Here is a 21,571-nt window from a genome sequence, read left to right as displayed (position 1 = left end):
CCACTAAGTGTTTAGTCAATATTTTCAGTGCATTTAACAAAGTGAAGCGGGTAACACCTTGAATTGATAGTTTCCTCCTAACATCGTGAATGAAAGTGACTTCCTTTCTTCTGGATGCATTAATGCACAAAATTATCTAATCTATAAGTGGGAGAAAATGAGAAATTGAAAATGTCTAGACTGGTAAAACAGAATTTAAAACTGTCATGTGAAATTTAAGTGATACAAAACGTATTGAAGCAGCTGGTATTTAGTCTAGTCTACCATTTTGGGTTGTTATGGGTTTACTGTGTAAGGGAATGGAGTTTTCCTTAATTCCTAAGTTTCTACACTCTTTCTGTGCATTGGTTTTATAGCACTAGACTGCTGAAATATATCTGTCCCTCACTGCCCTCTATGTTGGTGAACGTAGTCACTAGAACCAGGCAGGATTGACAGACAAGGAGGCTTAGTGTATTAGAATTTTCTGATATACCTAGCCTGGCACACCTATATGACTCACCAACGTGTGTCATTCCAAACGAGACTTTCCCAAAAGATTAAAATTAAGTGGTGGATTCAACAGGTACATATCCCTATGAATCATTGCTGGATTGCTAACTTCAGAAGGAGTTGTGATGTCTCTAAAATCCATTCAATAGAAGGACAGCAGGAGGTAGAATGGTAATGTTTCTTGTCTTATGGACAATTAAGAGTCTACAATGTTTCATCATAAAGAACACATAGTCCTTCAAACAATGTAAGCATGCGTTAGCCTTTTGTACCTCGTGATCATTAAGTGTTTGTCTGACTCCTGGTAATCCTGAAGTTGGTAACTGTAATATTCTCATTCAGATCCCCATTGTACCACAGTCCAACTCCTGTGTTCACTGTTTCCACCTTGGACTCAAGAGAAAGTTTTTTTACTTGTTCTCCAAGTAGCTGTTCTTTTAGACCAGATAGATTTAAAATGCTCTTCACAATGTCTTGGAATTTGTTCAAAGGTCATTATCTTACCCTAATGCATGTATTCATAAAGCCTCATAGTTCATTATCCTAACCTGGCAGAAAAGTAGAGTTGTTTCTTCTTCCAAAAACATCTCTTTGGTTCTTTATTCATAAGTCTGCTTTGCAGATTGTCTGGAGCTTTTCTCAGGTATACTTATAAATGAGGAGAATGCAGGTAAAGTATAAAAATGTTCAAAATCTTCAGATGAAACTTTAAAAATCCATGCATTTCAAAGCAAATGAAGCAGGAGTCTGAGTAAATCCAAAAGTCACTAGCAGTATCCAAGATTCCCTCATTTATTGGCAAGATGACCTGGCTGCGTGAGGTTGGCTGACAACATCAGAAAGTTAAAATGCCTTTTCTTGTACCACCTTCAGAGGAACCCATAAGACTTTCTGGCACTCTCTGAAGCAATCTTGGAATGCCTCCAGATCATCAATAGTGAAAGAGACATAAAGATTCACAGCTTTATCCAGAAAGAATGATGAAAATGGAAGTTGCAAATTACTTCAAGAACAAAAGAAAAGATAAGTTAAATGATTTTTTTTCTGGGTAAAAAACGTAGCTTAGTAATACAAACTGAATGGAAAAATTCTTGTGGAACTCACTGCAAAAAACCCGCAATATATTCAAAACCTATAAAACTGCAGGCCAGGATAACATGTCTGAAGATTTACTCTAAGCAAAGATCAAAAAAGAATTTGAGCATCCCACCATGATTCCTCCGTCAGTTAAGAGAAAAGGAACGCATGTCAGAAGAATAAGAAAAAAGGAACCATCACTAAAGAAATTGAATAAACAACTAAGAATCCCAGAGAAATTGTGCAGAGTCAGTCTGAAAATTATTTCCCATGCTTTCAACTGCAGCTTTCAAGAGCACCAGGCTGGAGGATTTTTCCCTATTTAATCAGAATTTTGTACTTTACAGTATTGTTAAAAAAAGTAACAATGGACAGAACTCATTAAGGGCAATAAGCAGATTAAACAAAAGCAAAACAGTTTTCACTGTGGATGTCTAGGGCAAATACTTAGAACAAAATCAACAAACAATCAAGTTGAGATCTTGCAGTTAGTGTTACTATCCACAACACTGCAAACAGTATAAATGAGAAGGTGGACTTACCTTTGCTATATTTCAAGAACACTGGATAAAGATTTTACTAAACAAAACCTATTATGGCAAACCCAAAGCAGAAACAAAGAGAGGTCATTCCAGAGGGACCATTCAAAACATAGTAATGGCAGATGCACCAACTTTACAAATCAACAGCTTTAAAAGATTAAAGGTACTGGCCCATCATAAGATTGTTTAGGAGCTAATCTCTCCTGTAAGCACCCAACAGTGCAAGGGATGGACTGGATTTGATTGGACAAGACCTATGAACAAAAAAAAGCAAAAGTTTTCAGTCTGTGTAACTGTATAGTAGACCTAACACTTCAATGGAGACTTGTTCCAAGTTCAGATAGAGCTTTCCAAACTCACCCATTTCAAATTTATTTATGTGAAAAACACCTGGTGAACACATTAGGAAAAAGTGAACAGTTTTCTTCCTTATGAGAACTCAAGAATAGTTTTTAAAATACAGAAGATTCAATCTCTGGTCTGAGCAATGAGAGAACATTTCATTTTTAAAAACTGGGGGGTGGGGTTGCTGAAAGTTATTAGCAAGTGAAAAATAATGCTTTATTTTCTCTATTTCTTCTCCACAATAGTTACTACTATTGATCACTGTGTAATGTGTAACAAACACACACATATACATAACACCTAATAAGCACCCTTAAAACATGTCATTAAGGACTGGAATTACTTTTTTGAAGTTTGGCTACTAGAACTCAGCAGACACTAGAATACACTGACTTAGCCAAATTAAATATAGAGCAAGAACATATATAAATTATTCCCCTCTTCCCAGGACATATTCATTTAATTGATTGTCCAGATTTTACACTTTAACTATTTTACCATTCACCTGCTCTTACTTACATTAGTATTTAGAAACAAAAAGACAGATAAGTGATCTGTGAAAAGCTTTCTACTTTTTCATTACTCTTCAGCAACACAGTTTGAGCAGCTTATTAGAAAAACATAAGAAGGTAACAGATTCCAAACCCAGAAGTCTCTAGTTTCATTACTTTCTGACATTCAGCACAGGTAATACAGCAATGCTTTTGGCAAGAACATATATGCCCCCTATAGATTTAACATATTCTTGCCACAGAAAGGTGGAAATAAATGAAAGGCTCATTAGGCATTTCCTAAATAGAAAATTCAGTACTAGAAAAATTATATTAAATCTTTCAATAAATATATGTTTACATGCACAAAAAGCAAATGTAATTATTCTTTAAAACTTGAACATCATCCTGTTCAAACACCTTTTCTTTTAAACTTAATTATTCTAGCCTGCACAACAGAGATTGACCCAAGTATTTCTTTTCCTCAGCAATGTTCCCTCCGGGTACTCTCTCCCTTTGTCCAAGAGCTTTCCCAAGCACAACACTGAAAGCTTTTTAGAAAAAGTGTAGCATTTTATTCTGAGTTTATGATAACATATTATGCAAATCTATAGCACGACATACATGATTTGTATGTAAAATATATTTGTATTTTAAAAGCTGGATCATAAGTTTTACCTCCTTTAGCAGCAATGACATGCTGTTTTGGAAATACCATTAGCATTCAGTTCAACATACTATTTTATTATACAATTAGATCTGCAAAGGTAGGTAAAGATGGGTGATAAATCTTGACTATTTAATGGCTTCCACATAACTAACTACAACTGAGGAACGAACATTTTGTCTGGTCTCTTAAAATCAGTAAATTCCAATCAGCCTTTAATTTTCCCTTTTAAAGGCCTGACTGTAGATCTGATTCCACATAAAAATTTCTACAGGTATATCACAGCAAGTATGACAACTCTGAATAAAGACAAAGCATGGCTTTTTATTCCTAGGTGCATAATTCAGCCTTACCTCAGTGTTCTTAAATCCCACAGTTTGATGCCATCACCTGCAGCTGTTGTCATGAAAAGGTTGTAAGCTTCGGGTTGCTGAGTGCTGAAGGATGATCCCTGTAAAATATGAAATCAGTTTCAGATAACTATTCTTGTGGCTTTAAATATTTATAGAATCATAGAATATCTCAAGTTGGAAGGGACCCATAGGGATCATCGAGTCCAACTCCCTGCTCTTCACAGGATTACCTAAAACTAAACCATATGACTAAGAGCATCGTCCAGATGCTCCTTGAACTCTGACAGGCTCAGTGCCCTGACCACTTCCCTGGGGAGTCTGTTCCAGTGACCGACCACCCTCTCAGTGAAAAATTTATTAAACTTAAAAAATAAACAATACATGTTTGTTAGATTATGTGAAAAAAAGCTTGTCTGCACACAAAGAAACTTGTGCAGAGGAAAGCTGGCATGTGGAGGGACCCCAATAACCCAGTCAGAGAAACAGAGCACTGCCTTGACTCCTCTCCTGTTGTCTCGGGACAGCCATGAGCCCTTTGGTCCAGGGGTGGCACCCGCCATGATGAGTCAATGGGAGTGGCTCTTTGTGTCATCTCACAGACTGACAGGATGTTTAGAGGAGGAGGCAAGGGCAGGGAGAGGGAAGGATCAAAGAGCAGTCCAGCATTTAATTGTAAGACATATTGAACCTTGGCATAAGTGGGCACATTTTCCATTGACTTCAGTAGTAAATGTGTTCATTTATAACAGGACTGATTTTGGCTTCATACCTTTAAATAATTAAATCCTGTCTATCTTTAAACTTCTGAGTTTTTAACATCCGCGTTGGCAAATCCTGGCCTTTTTGCTGGCTACAAACTTCTTTCTCCAGGGAACTAAATATAAACAGTTAAAGCTCCTTCTTTCCTTTCCCCACCATTCACATTCTTGATTTGGCTGAACACATCACAGAAACCTCAAGGCCATTTCCCGCAATCAGTGCTTGACTGCCAGGAATCTTCTATTCATTATTAAAACTGGTGTGTATAGCTGGAAAATACTCTAGCATTTAGTCAACAGAATTCTCCCAAAGGCCAAGACAAAGTGGGCCACTCATCGTTAAAGAGACTATAGGAGCTTTCACTTACTTTAAACAGATTTCATTCCTAAACTAAGGATTACCACAGCCTGCTCTAACAGATGAATTAAAATGCACTGCGCAACAGGTTTCTCAACAAAGTCTTCACATTCTGACATCAGCTATGTATAACTATTTAAAAAAAAGACTAATTATAAAAGAGAAATACAGTAGTTGTCTAAAGGATAGTATTCATTAAAAGTTACAGAACACCCTTTCTTTTTGTGTTTTTGAAACTTTTACTCACTACCTCTTTCTTCAGTCAGCAATGATCACAGAGTCCAATACAAAAAGCTCTACAGACACATACACATTTACTTCATGCACTACTCCTTTAGTTTAGAATACACTAACAGTAATAAAGGTAAGAATAAGTGTAATCCCTTTGTTTCTTCCCTGCCCTGACATTTTGTCAGTAACATACTTTACTAACATAATGCTATACTTGTATCCTCAAACTACATTTGCTACTGAATATTGCTGTGGCAGGCAAAAAAATATATACGAGTTAGGATAATATGCAAACTGAATTTTATTTATCCCTTTGTGGTTTTATAGTCCATTAATTTATGATAACCTATAATTTATGTGAATCTAATGCAAAAAGTAGCATATTCCAACACACACTTCAAACAATATTCTTTCATTCTGACAGACAAATCACTTGCCTATGCCCCATCATCTTCCTTATCCAGCAGTGCAATACCTTCTCAGCTTCTCTGTAGACTAACCACATTGCAACTTCCACATAAAATTTGGCCCCAAGAAGAACATGGTTAAACAGAATCCCCATCTCATTTGCTAATTCCATATGAACACCATCAATATAATCAGAACAGTGCAGCTGGCTTATGCTAAAGGCATGTCTCAAAATACACTCCACATCTTCCAGGCATGCACATACCTTCAGAAAGATTTGCCACTATCACTAGGAAAAAGTTAACTGACTGAAACTTCTTAGTTGTCCATTTTTCAGCCTTCACATCATGTACATTTCCTAATGAATGGGCAAATTAATTTTGAAATAAAAGGGCCTGGGAGGAAAACTAGAAACTTTGTTATTTCTCTGAAAATGAATGTAATGTAAAAACTGTGTTTGCTAGGAGAACATAATACCATGCAAATATTTGTGGTTGATACTGATACATTCCTGTTCAAAGAATATGTTTTGTACCACTGCAAATGTATCACTAACACTAAAGCTCTGAATCTTTGAGGTCTGATCTCAAATTGCCATCTATTTCTGGATCTCAGAAGTTCCTAAAGTCTAAGACAGGAACACAATTTTGATATTTCAACCAATTCATTTTACTACATTTCTTAAAAGTTAGTATACAAAGCAATGGCACCATGAGAAGACACATAATACTTTGGGAATTATTAATAATCAGTTTTCATCAGGTGATCTTATGCATCAAACCAAAATTTTCAAGTTGGAAATCACTAGAATAAAACAGATTATAGAAGTGTAAATCAATTATTATTAGCTTAGGGTATTCACCTTGTTAGGCTTGGTAAAAGATGGCTAAGGACTACTTACCAGTGAGGTGAAGTTACTACAGCCAGAAGAGCGACATCTGCTCTTGCCTCAGAAGACGCTTAATACATCACTTGGGCCTAGTGTACACCCTGCACTAAAATACTATAAGGAATTCTGAGAGTAGAATCTGATAATCAGGCACAGGTGCAGGGAAAAGAGTGGAGGGTCCATCAACACCAGCCTATCATTGAAAAGTGGGAGATCTCCACCAGTTTCCTGAGGCTGAGGAGAACAATGAACCTCTTTCCCCTAGTTCCTAAGCAAACTCTGAAAAGTAAGAGCCTGCAGCAGTATCACCACATCTCCACAGGACCACGTATTTAGCCCAGTTTCCTGATGAAATGATGCTTATGCAACTGTACTGTTTGCTGATTCCCATCCAGAATTTTTTTTAACCTGCTTCAATAATTAAATCCAAGAGATAAAGGTCTGATGATAACTACCTTTCCATGAGATACGTGTAAATAAGTAACTAGCAGACAAAAATTCAAACCAGCACAGCCATCAAGGAAAGTGATTTAGTTTGTCAAGCCATTAACCAGCCAACACACAACTAATTTAGAACAGGTGTGCAGTATGGCATGCCTCTCAGTCAACTAGTAATAAGGACATGACAAGAAGATAAGGTTGTGAGAAAGGAGTGTTTAGGGAACAAAACTGGAAGTGTATGTGGTGGGGAGGTGAAGATTATAAAGAATTTAATAGTCAAATTTGAGGTTTTGTGGTGAATTTGGAAAGTAGTATTTAAGGACACAGCCTTAAAATCCTTCAGAAAGGATGCTTGATTAGTCTTGCTGCTGGAAGAACCTGTATACAAAGAAAGACAAGCTCTGTATCTTCATTATATAACATGTCCTGAGCACTTCAGGGTAATTTGGTGCCATAATGCTTTTTAAGGGAACAAAAATACACAGTTTTGGAATAATAAACATTAATATGCTCAATTAAATAAAGATTATAGAGGTTCTAAGCAAGTGGTATAAGGCCTAAGGCTCTGCAAGAAATTTAATTGTGTAAGCTTTAATCAAATATGGAACTTCAAGACCTAGGCATGTCTCTTGTGGTTTCCTCTCCTGGACTTTAGTAAACTAAGTTGCACTATTTTGGATACAGGACTGAAGGTTCTTTATCCTAAATAACTGTACTAAAATAAAGTAGACGACAAATGGGAAGTAATCTGTCACAAACAATACAAATAGATAAACAAAAATCTGGTAGTAAGCACAGTGCCCAGAACAACTTCTTCCTTAAGTGACAAGGATTTTTGCTATGATTTTGCCCAACTTCCTCTTTACCTTCTGTTTTTCTTCATCCAATACTTTAAATTTGGCACAGCCCCATAAGACTAGCTTCAAAATGGTTTCTTTATAAGTTTCAGAATATGTATCTTGCATGTGAGAAATGCTTGCTACATTCTTGCTCCAATTTCCCTTCCCTGACATTGACAAAATAACAAAAATTCACAACATAAATAGTGTTCTGAACAATGTAAGGAAAGATCTGAAGAAAACACAATCAAGTCATGGAAATACTACAGATGGAAAAGTATATTGGCATACATATATATGCTTTGTGTATATAGACATATGTTACTTTCAACCACTGTTGCAAATTAAGGTTTTCAAATCAAACAGGGTAGCATTAAGGTATTTGGCTATTCCTACAATTAGCAAAGATAAAGAAGAAAAGATGAAGTACAGCAATATGTACTTTCTATCATGATGCAATGCTCATGTGCAGATGTATTTTCACTGTACTCATTATTCTTCATCTCACTATAAACATGTAACAACATAGGGCAGCATCATACTTTCTGCAAATATGGAAAGTACTGTCTTCAAGGATTTACCAGCCAAAATATTTTTTTCTAACATTACTCTCTGCTCTGAGTCATAGTAACAACTGTTTTTCCCCCAGCTTCCATGCAAATGTTTATAATTTTTCTTCAGCATAATACTATTGAATTTTTCATTTCTGAAGTAATCCTTTGCATTAAAACCTGAGTTTAAAATGGGAAGACTTTCTTACTGTGCTACTGCATTTAATTTAAAGATGTTTAGATTTATTCTTTGTACTAAAGCAGACACTGCAACCTTCTGGGAGTGAGCTTTACCGACGCTGCTCTCTTCACTTCCCTGCATCCTTCTCCCTCATGGCCATTACCTCCCCAGACCTAGTTTCTCCCAGTCCTTGCATCTGTCTCCTTTGGACCCTTGCAAAACACTGAGGTTCAAGGAGGTGAGAAAGACAGACATAATCAGGGCAAAGGAGCTCTGGGAACAACAGTAATCTATGTGGTTGTGGGTGGCTGGAACAGTAGGGGGAGGGCGTGGGAGTGGGGAGAGGATTCTACTAGAGAGAGAATTAAGTATGAGAAGGAGGAGAAAAAGAAGTTGTAGGAGGTGCAGAAGTGAAGGCTCATAGCTGCAGAGGCAGAGCACCTGTAATGATATAGAGAGATATAGCCTAGCTTCAGCTGGCGAAATAGGTTTGGGGATGTAAACTGACCAAGCAGCACAGGATCAGAGGTGCAGGCTTTACCCATAGTTTGTTTATTCTGGAGCTCCACCAAACTATCAGGAAGCTTGAAGCAGTACAGTCATCACAGAGGTTGCCAGCGAGAAAGGGAGAAGAGTGTCAAGACAGAAGACCCCCATCTCATTGCTGCCACTGTTGCTGTCTCCAGGGAAGAGGGAGAAGAGTCAGTAAGAATGGGTAGAACCACCACCATATTCACACGTCACCTGAAAAGACGGACCACTGCAGCAATTTGCTAGACTACAAAAGCAAGTACTCCATGTACTTATTCTATATATGTACACTGTATGACCACATATTCTACATTCATCTGCAATATTTTACAAAGTGTTAATAAGAACAGAGATTATTTTGCATAATTCAAGCTTCAGGGACAATTTTCCATCAACTACTTACATCTGTACAGAGGCTACAGACATAATATCTCAGGCAATGATACAGTCTGATTTTATAACCTCATTACAGTCAGGAAGACTCAAAACTTTCCTGCTAAAGAAAGATAAGCTGTGGCACGTAATGATTCAAGAGGGTGGTTTATCATCTTCAGCATACATTACTCGATCAAGGCTTCATTACACTGATAACTGCTGCTGCAACTAAGGGCTGTGCTATACTCCCCTAAATGTAAAGTGATGATTCTGACCACCTATGGTCATCCAGCAGTTTGGGGTGGTGGGGTGGGGATGGTGCGAACTCAATTATTTTAGCCACTACGTTTTGTGCAGATTTCAAGAAGAGCAACTATAAAGAATTCTACTCTGGCTTCATGGCAATTACTTCAGAATTTGATAAGCGAAACAAGGGTTTCTTGATTCTTGAGAGACAGAAGATTTGTACATTAATTTTAAACAGGCCACAGAGAGATATTTTCAAAATTAGACATGAGAATAAGGCAACCAGTTCTTAGATTCAGCTGATACTTAAATGTTTGAATTTTCCTCTGAACATTTACCTATAGCACATTCTAAATTTCTGCAGTGTCATGCAGATGATCTGTATCTTTACAGATTCAGCAGCAGTTTATATGTACATAAAAGTAGTATGACATCTATTTAATTTGAACTCCCAGTCTATGCTTCCTGATTAATGTCATGCAGATGTAGCAATTTTTATTATCTTCTAAATATATTTTCACTTTTAGAATACTAAAATTCTAAAATGAAACAGGAATTACAGAGACACATTAAAATGGTTGTCTCAACCCATCATCTTCTAAGAGACATTCTTTATAACAGTCAGTACAGCCAAATCTTTCATATGAATATATATATATGTATAAATATTTGCAATATCTCCTACTAATCTGTTCTGGAGAAAGATTCAGAGTATGTTTGCTTCACAGCAAACATTGTCTGATTTATAATAGAACAGTATTCTGAATCTTTATATATCTATATTTTTTAAATATAATAAGCTTAATCAAGTATACAATTTAAAATCAAAGTCATTACACTGTAAATTATATATACTTGCTTAAATCTGCTGCTGTCCAAACCCAGAAATAACAGAATGTCACGTTGTTCACCTATGTTCCCAGAACATCCTATGTATTTAATAATTCGCTAACAGGTTTCTCCCACACTTAATAGGAACATATCTTCCTTAGTGTTTTACAAGTCTTTCTAAATGATTTTTATTTATTTATTTAAAGAATAAATCTCCTGATCATCCTCAATTACTGTCCATGACAAAGCAGTCTTGGAACAGTGGAACTGATTTGCATGAATCTACACCAGAAAATGCACTTCAAGAATATATATTTTGCAATCACTAATAAGAATTATATCCACAAAACAAGACTAGGACTAGCCCAAAGGAAAGCCTGCATAAATTCTGTTGTGTTGGCACTGGATCTTTAGCATCAACTTCACTCCACATATTTTCTTCTACTGCACCACCTCTCATGGCTAGCTAACCTTAGATTCCAATGTGTTTCATACTTTAAACAGGATGTAATTTACACACAGTATTTTGCAAATTTTTATGTCTATAAAATATTTTAGCATATTATCTTAATGTAAATGCACTGAGTTATATTTAGTCTAACAGCTTTAAACTATAAAACTCTAATGAAACAGTTGATGTGTAATATTCCTATTGACTTATCTGAAATATTAAATGTCTAAAACTGAAAAAATAGAGAACCTGGGTCCATAATTTTTCCCAAAAATGGTCAATTTTCTTTGCTATACCACATGCCTCTAGGTTTTTTCCTAACTGAATACTCACCCACAGCTTTAAAATTTTTCTTAACTAAATAACCTGAAGCCACTAAGCTGACCAAGCAAAAAGAAAAGCCAGAACCTTAAGCCTATATCTGTTACAAATAGCACTGAAATAGTTAGCACAGTTTTAAGTGTTTTACCAGATCACATCTCTCGGGAAAACCCACAAAGAGCTCTACAAAAGTAGTAATATGGAACTGTGTTAAACCCACAGAAGCAAAGACTTTCCAGCTGGGAATGAAGAATCATACTCAACTAAAACTGTAACACAGTAAGTATTCCAACCTATATGGTGCCATAAGACCTCCAAACATTCAAATCAATCTTCAGGTAAAAAAAACAGAGTAAGGGGGGGGGGCGGTGTTTAAGTCATCTATTCTATTGAAGTACTGAACAATGGGGGGGGTTGTTTGTTGTTTCTGAAAAGTTAGAATAAACCAGATGACTTCAGATTCAACTTTAGAGGAGAACAGTTACATAAGAAAAAGTTCCTGCTGAACTACAGTATTACAGTCTGGCATGAGCAAGGCAAAGTGTAATATACACTTCCCTAGTAGCAAGCTTGTTCAGTCATTCTCACTGCTCCCTGCTTTCCACTAGAGAACAAATGAGGTCTGGGTGCTTTTACCACACAGACTAGGGACCTTGCTCATCCTCCCCAACATATAAAAAACTCTATCTATTACCATAAATTACATTTTTAGTCTCCAATTTTTTTATGGATGGAGTTGTATTGGTACTACAAATAAAATTCAATAAAGTTTATACCTTATTTTGGCAGATCTGATGGACTGATCTAGTATGAACTTCTGGTATCACTGCTGTGCTGCAGCCTACATTGAGGTCAAAAACTTCCAATGCTCGGTTGCTGCCAGCTGTAAGTACAATATCTGTATAGCTCTCTGTGTTAAAGTGATCTAAAGGAACAAAAGCATATAGATAAACAAAAAGACAGATAAATAGATATCAAGACTCTGTTGTATTTAGTACTCCATGAGCAGCACCAAAATTCTTACAGTCCTAAAATTTTGTCCAAAGCTGAAGTTCAATACCACCAAAAAATACAGCATTTTTACTCCAATAGAAAAAGAATCGTAAAGAATCAAATGTTAATTACTTTAACTGAAGTTATTTCCATGGCATTAAGTCCAAAGAACTATAAAGCAAATAAGAAATACAAAGGATACAAGAGTAGAAATCATTTACTGCTGAAAGGCTGGTAATCTCCATTGTTGAAGCCATGGGAAATTTCTGTACCAATTTGCAAATACTTCTCTGTTTGTATCTGAAAAAAAAAAAAAATCAAAGGAATGCTGGTGTTAATGAAATAAGTTATGATTTGTGGCCACCAGTGAACTCCCACTGGAATAACAAAGCAAGTCAAAATGTTTTCTTTCATCATTAAAAATTAAAGCCACGGACCTTTTGACTCATTGCTGAACTCCATTAAAAATCTTGATAACAAAACTCATTTGTATGAAAAAGAACATGATATTCATATACATAAGATAGATATTCCATCAGCATGAAAAACTAAAATAACCTTCTATGTAAATTGAAAATGTTGAAAAGGAAAAAACCAAAAAATCTGTCAAGTACCTATGATCCAAAAGCAGAAATACTAGTTTCAGTATAGCATTTAATGTGATGATCTTAAGGGCAGAAAGAAAGAAAATTATGAGAAAACAGTGAGGAAAGAAGAATTTCCACTTAAATGAGAACAGAACAAGGTGCTGATCGCACACTACCAAGGAAATTTGGCTTCCCAACATACACTGTACTCTTCGAGGTCCTGTGGGATATCTACCAGCTCTATGCATATGTTGCAGACATGCCAAGCCCCCTAAAATGGCTCCAGATTTATTTGTATCACACAACACAGAACTGTGTTGTGACTCAATCTGATTAGATCTTTCTGTTTACTGAAATGTATCAGCACAGACAACATGGATCTGATCTTAAATCCATCAAAATCAACAGAAAACATTCCTCTATGGATATGGATATGGATATGTTGGGCAAGAAGAGTGTGGTTTCCATAGATGTCACCTAAGGAATATAAACAGAGTTGTTAATAACTGTACTGGGTCTGGTTGAGGTAGAGTTAATTTTCTTCGTAGTAGCTTGTATGGTGCTATGGTTTACATTTGTGACTCAAATGGTGTTGATAACACAGCAGGGTTTTAGCTATTGCTGAACAGTGTCTGCACAGCCTTAAGATATTCTGTGTTTCTCACTGTGCCCCCAGACTGAGTAGTCTGGGGGAGTAAATAAATTCAGATAGGGACATAGTAATGACCACTTACCTGAATTATCCAAAGGGATATTCCATAACACATAATGTTGAGCTCAGCAATAAAACTGGGCAGGGGTGGCAGATGTTATTTGAAACAAGCAGTTGCTCAGAGACTGGCTGGGCATCGTTTTGCTAGGGAGCTAGTAAGGAATTACTTTTGCATCACTAGGTTTATTTTTATTTCTTCCTTTACTTATTAAATGGCCTTTACCTCATCCCATGAGTTATCCTCACCTTTGATCTTCCAGTTTTCACCCCCATTCTACTGGGGGATCCCACTGAGGGAGACTGAGTGAGCAACTGGGTGGGGGCTTAGCAGCCAGCAAAGGTCAACACACCACAACAACTCAAAATTTCTACGTTATATTCTAAATGCAGACACTTCTATGCAGTAAAATAATTCCAATGTACCTGTATTATACTTCCATTTTAGCATTTTAGCATGTCTAATGACAATACAAAAGTCCATGTGTGACACACTTCCAGGAATAATTTCTGTTCCATTCCAACAATGCTAAAAGTTTGCAAAACTGAGGTCATTTGTCAAAAGCAATACATTTATCAGCTGGATCAGTTGAAAAGAAAAGTGGTTAATGACTTGCTTTTGCCTTTCTTTGTCATTCTCAAACAATGATCTGCTGAGTTTTTCCAGGTAGACTTTAAAGCTACTTCAGCAGTGATGGTGAAGCAGAAGGTAAAGTACAGTGTGTTGCAATTTAACCCAAGAACATTTTGTGGTTTCCAGAAGTATATTATTCAAGTAAACCACAAAAATAAACTGCTCTAGACTTCAGGAACAAATAATTTCTCTTCATTTTGGGGTAAAGATATCCAAGATAACTTTAAATAAAGTGATGGAGATTATTGGAACGTTCTAATGAAGGCAGCATGAAGCTTTCTCTGGTCTAATTAATCTTGCTGAAAGAGGCTTACTGAAGCAGTTACATTGCTCCCAAATCCTAGAACAATTATTCTGAGTTAGCTGAAGTATCTCTTTTCTACAGTGCAGTCTGCTACATAGATAAACACCCCACAGGGTGCTTCCCAGATAGAATTTCACTTAGAATGCAAATCTTCAACCAACAGTAAACTGAGATTCATCAAACACAAGTTAGGACAAAACTTAATCAAAGTTACAAAGGAAAAAAAGTAGAATAAGAGTACCCATTAGCAAAAAAAAGAAGAAATTTAGTATATTTAAGACTTTATAATTTTTGAACACAATGTATTTGCCACATGCCCTGTACACATTCAATTCAAAGTGAAAGTCAACTAAAATTCAGCCAGACATTCTGGACTCCCTGAGCTGGACACTGTACATTAGCTCTTATCTCTTAAAGACTGAAGTTTATATAACAATTTAGGTTACCTTTTATTGCTGTAATAATACCTCCATCAACTGAGAATTAAGAGGCCAACACAGAAAGTAATTGTGGAAGAAAGGTATTACATAATTCAACAGACACAAGACAAAAGCTTAAATGCCACTCACTTTTAATATATAAGAACAGAAACTGAGAATAAAAATGTATGTTGAAATGTAAGCAAAAGTGCACAATCTACATTCTAATTTAAAATACTTTCTTGCTTGCTATGGAAAAGATTGTTGTATATCTTATAAAAGGCTTGTTAAGGAATTAATCAGAGGAATTAATCCAGTAATGGTCAGAAGGTGTTGTAATGTTTATCAAGATAAAGGTGTGAAAAGTACACAAAGGAAAAGCTTTTTATATTGTTGAAAGATATTACAACTTCTCAGTAAGAAGATGCATTTAGCAAAATAACTGTGCTTTTGTCTGGAAAAAATGAACAGCTTTCTGTAAATACAACAAGGGTTATTTTGTAAGTAAAAAAAGAAGATAATAACAAATGAGATACAAACTCTTCAAAAGGAAAGAAAAAAAGATTTTTCTTTTCCTATCAGAAGCGAATTCTGAAAATAAAATTATTTACAACTAAGTTAAGAATTCTATCTCAGGTCTGGCCACTTTCCATAGATAAACTTGACAGTCTGACATTAGCAAAGCTAATTCATTTGTTGCAGGGTTTCCAATATGAATGCAGTGCCACAGACAGTTGTGAAGTTGTTTTGAGCTATCACAAAACACTACAAGCCCTACAGAATGCTGCACAGATGAAGACCAGGAGTGTGAAGTGAATGTAGGCAAAACTCTATCTCACAAGTCAACTGGAGAGGTTATTGTAGCACAAACGTGCTCTAAAAATTGTCTAAATTAGACCAACAACTCCTCAAGCCACAGAAAAGCTTGTAATGAAAGCAAAAAAACGATGAACAATATCTACATTTTTTTTCCAGGTCACCAGTTCTATACACAGCACATAATCTCAGCTGACAATTCTATAGATCAGGTATCCAAATAAAATCACATTTCTGTTGATATCCTGAAAACTACAATTCTGTCCTTCTATAATGCCTTCAATAATTAGAATACTGACAACGGTGAATATGACTGATCTCTGAAATCTCCCATATCCTACATGCTTTGGGGTTATAATCATTCTTGGGGGATACATTTACAGTATATAGTTTTTTTCACGAGAGTGGTATATCTTCAGAAATGAAATATAAATCCAGATACTAAGATACAAACACTTCCTGCAATGATTGCAGACTGATGTGTCTACTTTCCAGCAGATTTGAAGTCCTTTGCTGAAAGCATTTTTCAGGAGACACAGATAAAGTAGAAACATTTTGATGACATACAAAAAACTTCAATGTATGGAAGTATGTTACTATGCTAAAACCAGAAGATGAATAAGCACCAAAAAAGCTTCCCAACCCCCCCAAAAACCAGCTTGAGGCCAATCTGACATTCAAAATTTTAAGGAAAATCGCTGCACATGACAAAGTCAAAACTAAACAACAGACCACAAGTATCATCAGTATGACAGATCATAAGCTTTCAGGCTATTAAAAACATTTTTATATGCACTGTAAAAATTAATCTTCAAACAGTAGTCACATTATACGTTTCCAGACACAGCCCTGAGTTCACTAAAATAAGAAAATCAGCTACATGAAAAGAAAAACAATAATGTCATCTTCTGGAATGCTTAGAATTTATCATAACTGAATAATACTCTCTCTTAGACTATGAAGGAGGGTGGATGTCATTCTCTGACCCTATGTAATGAATCTTAGACATAAGAAAAGATAAGCATGGGAAAATTTAAAGCATTTAGAGACCATTGAATTTAGAATGTTGTTAGAATTCATCTTATGACTTATACACTTATCTAGTTTCCATTCTGTTTCTGATAAAAACCAAAGAATGTTTAGATTCTTTGATCTAATGGCTAAAGCTCAAAGGAACCAAGCTTAGAATATTCTTATCATGCTGCCGAATCAGGTCTTTGTAGCCTATTTACTTAGGAAGTTTAAACTGGCTTAAAGTGTTTGCGTTAAAATAATTATCCTGTTAAATATTAACTTTCCAGAAGTACCCAAAATGAACACTCTCCTATGTATCATAACATGATAAATTCTAAATCCCTTAAATGCTTAACCCATCTACAATATGTTCTGGTATAGTTTCCCATTTCACCAGAGCAGATATTTTATCATTATTTTCTTTTCTGTATATATAATATACTACAACAAGTTGTTAAATATAATGGCTTTAAAAGGCACTTTTTCTGTTAATGGACACAATTTTCTCCTTTCTAAACTCCTTTCATATTGTTCATGCTGATGTTTAAAACAACACATAAAACTATAAAAATGAGATAACCCATAGATGTTTTATTCTGCTCAAATTCTCACGTGAATTAAAAGTAATTAAGAATTTAAAAAAGTAATAACTGAGAAGCAAGTAGTTACACTTCATATCAGCATACACAACTGCTGATGAAAGTGGGAATTCAATAGTTAGTAATTTTGGAGAATGTAAAGGAAATTGTTTAGGTTGTAAATCATTCTGAGATTAATCATAGAAGCAGAACTCAGGAGGTCTGTATCCTAGTCCCTGAACTGCAGTAAATGTCCTCTATGACATTTATAAATAAGGATATAATTACATAAACCAATAAGGAATATAACATTCCTTTTTCCATTTCTCAGTTTCACCTTTAAAACTGAACTAATATTTGAACATTTATTTAAGTTGCTGTGATGCTTAGTTAATTAATACTTATGGGCCATTTTTTGAAAGCTCAGCACAGGGAAACAGTGATACAATTTGACATTTTAGTGTCTTCACCTCTGAAATACAATAGCAATCTATTCGTTACCCAGACTGCATTGCCCTGCCCTCCTAATTAAGGGTATAAAGCATGTTTTGAGGTTAGATCTAGTATCTTCTTGAATCAGTTCCACTCAAGCATTCTTCCAAACTTGACTCAGAAGGCAGAATGAAAGAGTTGTACGAGACAAAAGAAACGATGCGGTGTTCCATGAAAGAAATGGTGGGAAATGAACTGGAGGGAATCCACAAGAAAATGTCAAAGTAAATTAACCTCTAAAACCCTTTTTTATAGATCTGTATAACCAAGTCTCAGACTGGCTTGTGGATTTGTTGTAATGTCTACAATTCTGTGTTTGGTATTTTCACATTGCACTAATGTCCCAGAGAGACTAATTGCATATTTTTGAGTTAGTGTTAATGCATCAAGAAATACTGAGAACATGGAAATAACTAAATTCTAAGCACAATCCTACATACATACTTTTAACAGTTTTAAACCTGGGTATTATGAGCTTGTAACAAAACAATTGGCATAACACAGAGCACAGTAGTTCAATGCCCAAGTCCTTGGCAAAACTGTTTGACTGGATTCTACAATTACATCAAGTACTCCCTTTAGTTTCTGAACTAACTAGATTAAAGGTAGTTCAGACAAGTCTTCCTCAACAGTAACTGCATATGGATTTTCTTCAGGTTACTGGATACTTTCCTTGAGAGACATGGGTAATTTGGGGGGGGGCAGGGGGGAGCCAGCACATTATATACTACAGTAGAAGTTCCTTATTAAAGCCTAAGCCCCCCCCAAATAAAAGAAAAAAATATTTTTAACAAAATTTTAAAACTGAAAAAGAATCAGAAGAGGGAGGGATCTAAAAGATGAGAATACTGGTTTCCATCTTCTTTTCCTAGTCCCTCCACAATTGCCTGTATAAATTTTAAGAATTAAGAATTATATGAGAGAAGAAGGTGCCTGCCTCAGTTTCCAAATATAACTTGTTGACACTATGAATAGATTTCAAGCAAAATTAGAACAGGAATCACTTTTCCTGCCTTCCAAGTTCCTCCTGTACTGTTACACTTTGCTAAAGGGTAAGCACTTTAGAACATGAGATGTCTGTAGAACCAGTTAGGAGAAAAGAAAGTCAAGGCGGGAAAACTTTTTTAAAAGAACTTGTGTCTATATATCAGAATTTACTTTTCACTTTTTTCTATTAGTTTTACCCTCCTAATATAATGTATATACTACAAAATCAAAACAGGAAATTCTGTATTCCTATATATTTAGTTTCCAGCCTATTTGCTCTATTCCCATTCCAAATAGAGTATGTGACTAAAATATGAAGAGACACAACACCCCCAGTTAAGGACTTTGACCAGAAATCGAAGCAAAGAATCATAAATTGCAGTGGTTTAACTGTAAAATCAAGCAGATGACTGAAAACCACATTAATTATCCATTTTGAAGAATTTTAAAACAGAATTTAGATCATAATCCATTAGCTACTTTTTTAAATAAAAAGGAAACTAAAAAAAAAAAAGTTTTTTTTAAAACAAGCTTAGTTTAAAGAAGTGATATAATTTGGCAGGTTTTCTCCTTTTGTTTCCTGTATGACCATTTAAACTTTCAGTGAAGTTCCACCTACCAAGTTCATGCCTCAATCCAGGAAAGCACTCCTATTCAAAAAAAATATTTAAGTCTGTGCTTAGTGGTTTTCTGTGCAGTGGCAAATCTACCAAGGAAATAGGTCATGTTTTGCCATTTAAGGATGCACCAAATTCTATTTAATATCATGAACAGACAGAACACACCATTCACAATAGCAACTAATAGACTTCAGTGTCGTAACTTCAATTCTGTTTGTCCTTTCACTCAAAATCTAAATTCATAGTATCAGACAAAGAAAAATATCTCTTCAAGGTGTTTTTAAATGCTGTCGTGTCTAAAGATATACATATATACATGCATATATGTATATATATTTGAATGTAATAAAGTCTTATCTAGACAAATAGTGCTGAAAACCAACAAGAGCAAATGAAGAGCAGAGAAATTTAGTAAAAGGATACAAGGACAGTTTTAGCTCAAATTGTAAAAAAAAAAAGAACAGAAAAGGTATATCAGACACTTAATAAAAGAACTGATTCCAATTCAGAAAGAAGGAGCCACATAATGATAAACAGAATAGTATTAGTAAAAAGTGCATGAGGGATGCCTAACAATGAAGAAAGCCAGGGACAAAACAGAATAATAAGAAAAGTAATTAGATACAATATAACAGTTGTAAAGTCATTGAAAATTATCAAAGTGATCTACTTCCATTTGAGAGAGAAAGAAAACAGTCACAGCATGTTGGACTCTCTGAAAGGAAAAAGTATATAGAGTATTTCCACAAAAGATTTGCAATAGCTACTCAAGCATAACTTAAGTCATTTAATGCACACTGAGATGTAAACAGGCAGAAAGTAAAGCTCAACAGGTCAGAAATGGGAACAGTAATAGTAAAACAGTATTTGCAACAGTTAAGGTATGCACTACAAAAAATTATTTGACATTTCAGTATTTTTTTCTATTATGCCAGAACAAAGATATTTTTAGTTAGTTTTTACTACTTGTTAGATTATTTTTTTCTTTTGTAATATTCTTGCCCTCCCACAAAATCCCAGATCAAACAGTATAAGTACTTTCACTGGTTTGTTAATGAGAAATCGTACTCACCGTTTGAGGTCATCTTTGGTTGTGTCTAGATGGAAATTTAATAGATGAAATTCAGCTCCACAGCCCAGCAGTATAAAATTATCTATAAAATAGAACTGGGCAAAGCGTACAGTCTTATGGAACTTTTCTTTGCCCTAAAATGCAAAGAAAATTATTAAGAATCTATTCTAAGATAATATGTTTTGTCTGAGATTCCTGGTGTTAAGGCATAGTCTCCCTGTTATCCCGATCATATTCCAGGTTCACCTACTACGTAGTGGTCCTTTCTATTTTTTGATACCTATTAATGTCAATATAAAATTTTCATTCTACTTAAACTAGTTGGCTGTAAGGTTAATAGTATCTGTAGTCAGTTGACTCATACAATTAGAGTCAAACTAAACTTCCATTTGAATTGGGGAGTAGACTATAAAGTCAAGAAGAGCTGAGCCAATGAAAATAGAATATACAGAGCAGACAATAAAACTAAAACTTCCAGACATGTCCACTAGTTTTGTCTACCAAAGTTGGGGTTTTTTCATTTCATAAATTATCATGATAAAAGCCTAATTAGAAGTCAGTGGAGACCACCCAGATCATAGTATCAGTTGGAATCACCACCACTCGGTAGCTCTGAAAATCAGGCTGCATGTTCCTTCTACAGAGCTGTTAAAATGGAAGTAGATGGAAGTGCAAAACAGTGTCCTGTGTGAACCGAACTGACAGACGTTTCTAATTACCAGTGTTAGGACAGGTTTGTTATGGCTGACTGACCAGACCCTTAAAGTTCTGTCTTCTGATGCAGAAACTAACCACTTCTTGTCATGACTCCAGCCAACAGAGTTAACTGCACCATCGTGACCTAATAAAAATAAAAATGGAAATAACATCAAGCTAATTTCTTGCATGTATACAGTTCTCCAGAGTTAACCACATTGTTTTAATTTAATTATGCACAATATTAAAATACATTTTAAAGACAGCCTTCA

The 21,571-nt window shown here is 35.4% G+C and overlaps 1 protein-coding gene across 1 annotated transcript in view; it reads right to left on the bottom strand.

Moving 5' to 3' along the window:
• The window catches only part of WDR27 (WD repeat domain 27), a 130,550-nt gene that overhangs the window by 82,180 nt on the left and 26,799 nt on the right, over positions 1-21,571 (bottom strand). The window contains exons 17-21 of the mRNA XM_056344721.1: positions 21,323-21,444; positions 20,604-20,737; positions 12,574-12,671; positions 12,155-12,276; positions 3,968-4,065 (exon numbers count right to left, since the gene is read on the bottom strand). Coding sequence (XP_056200696.1) covers positions 3,968-4,065; positions 12,155-12,276; positions 12,574-12,671; positions 20,604-20,737; positions 21,323-21,444 — 574 coding nt within the window. The remainder of the gene's footprint in view (positions 1-3,967; positions 4,066-12,154; positions 12,277-12,573; positions 12,672-20,603; positions 20,738-21,322; positions 21,445-21,571) is intronic.

Source organism: Falco biarmicus, chromosome 6 (assembly GCF_023638135.1).
Source record: "Falco biarmicus isolate bFalBia1 chromosome 6, bFalBia1.pri, whole genome shotgun sequence".
NCBI lineage: Eukaryota > Metazoa > Chordata > Aves > Falconiformes > Falconidae > Falco > Falco biarmicus.
Note: the sequence above shows the minus strand (reverse complement) of the source record. Positions and strands in the feature narration are given on the sequence as shown.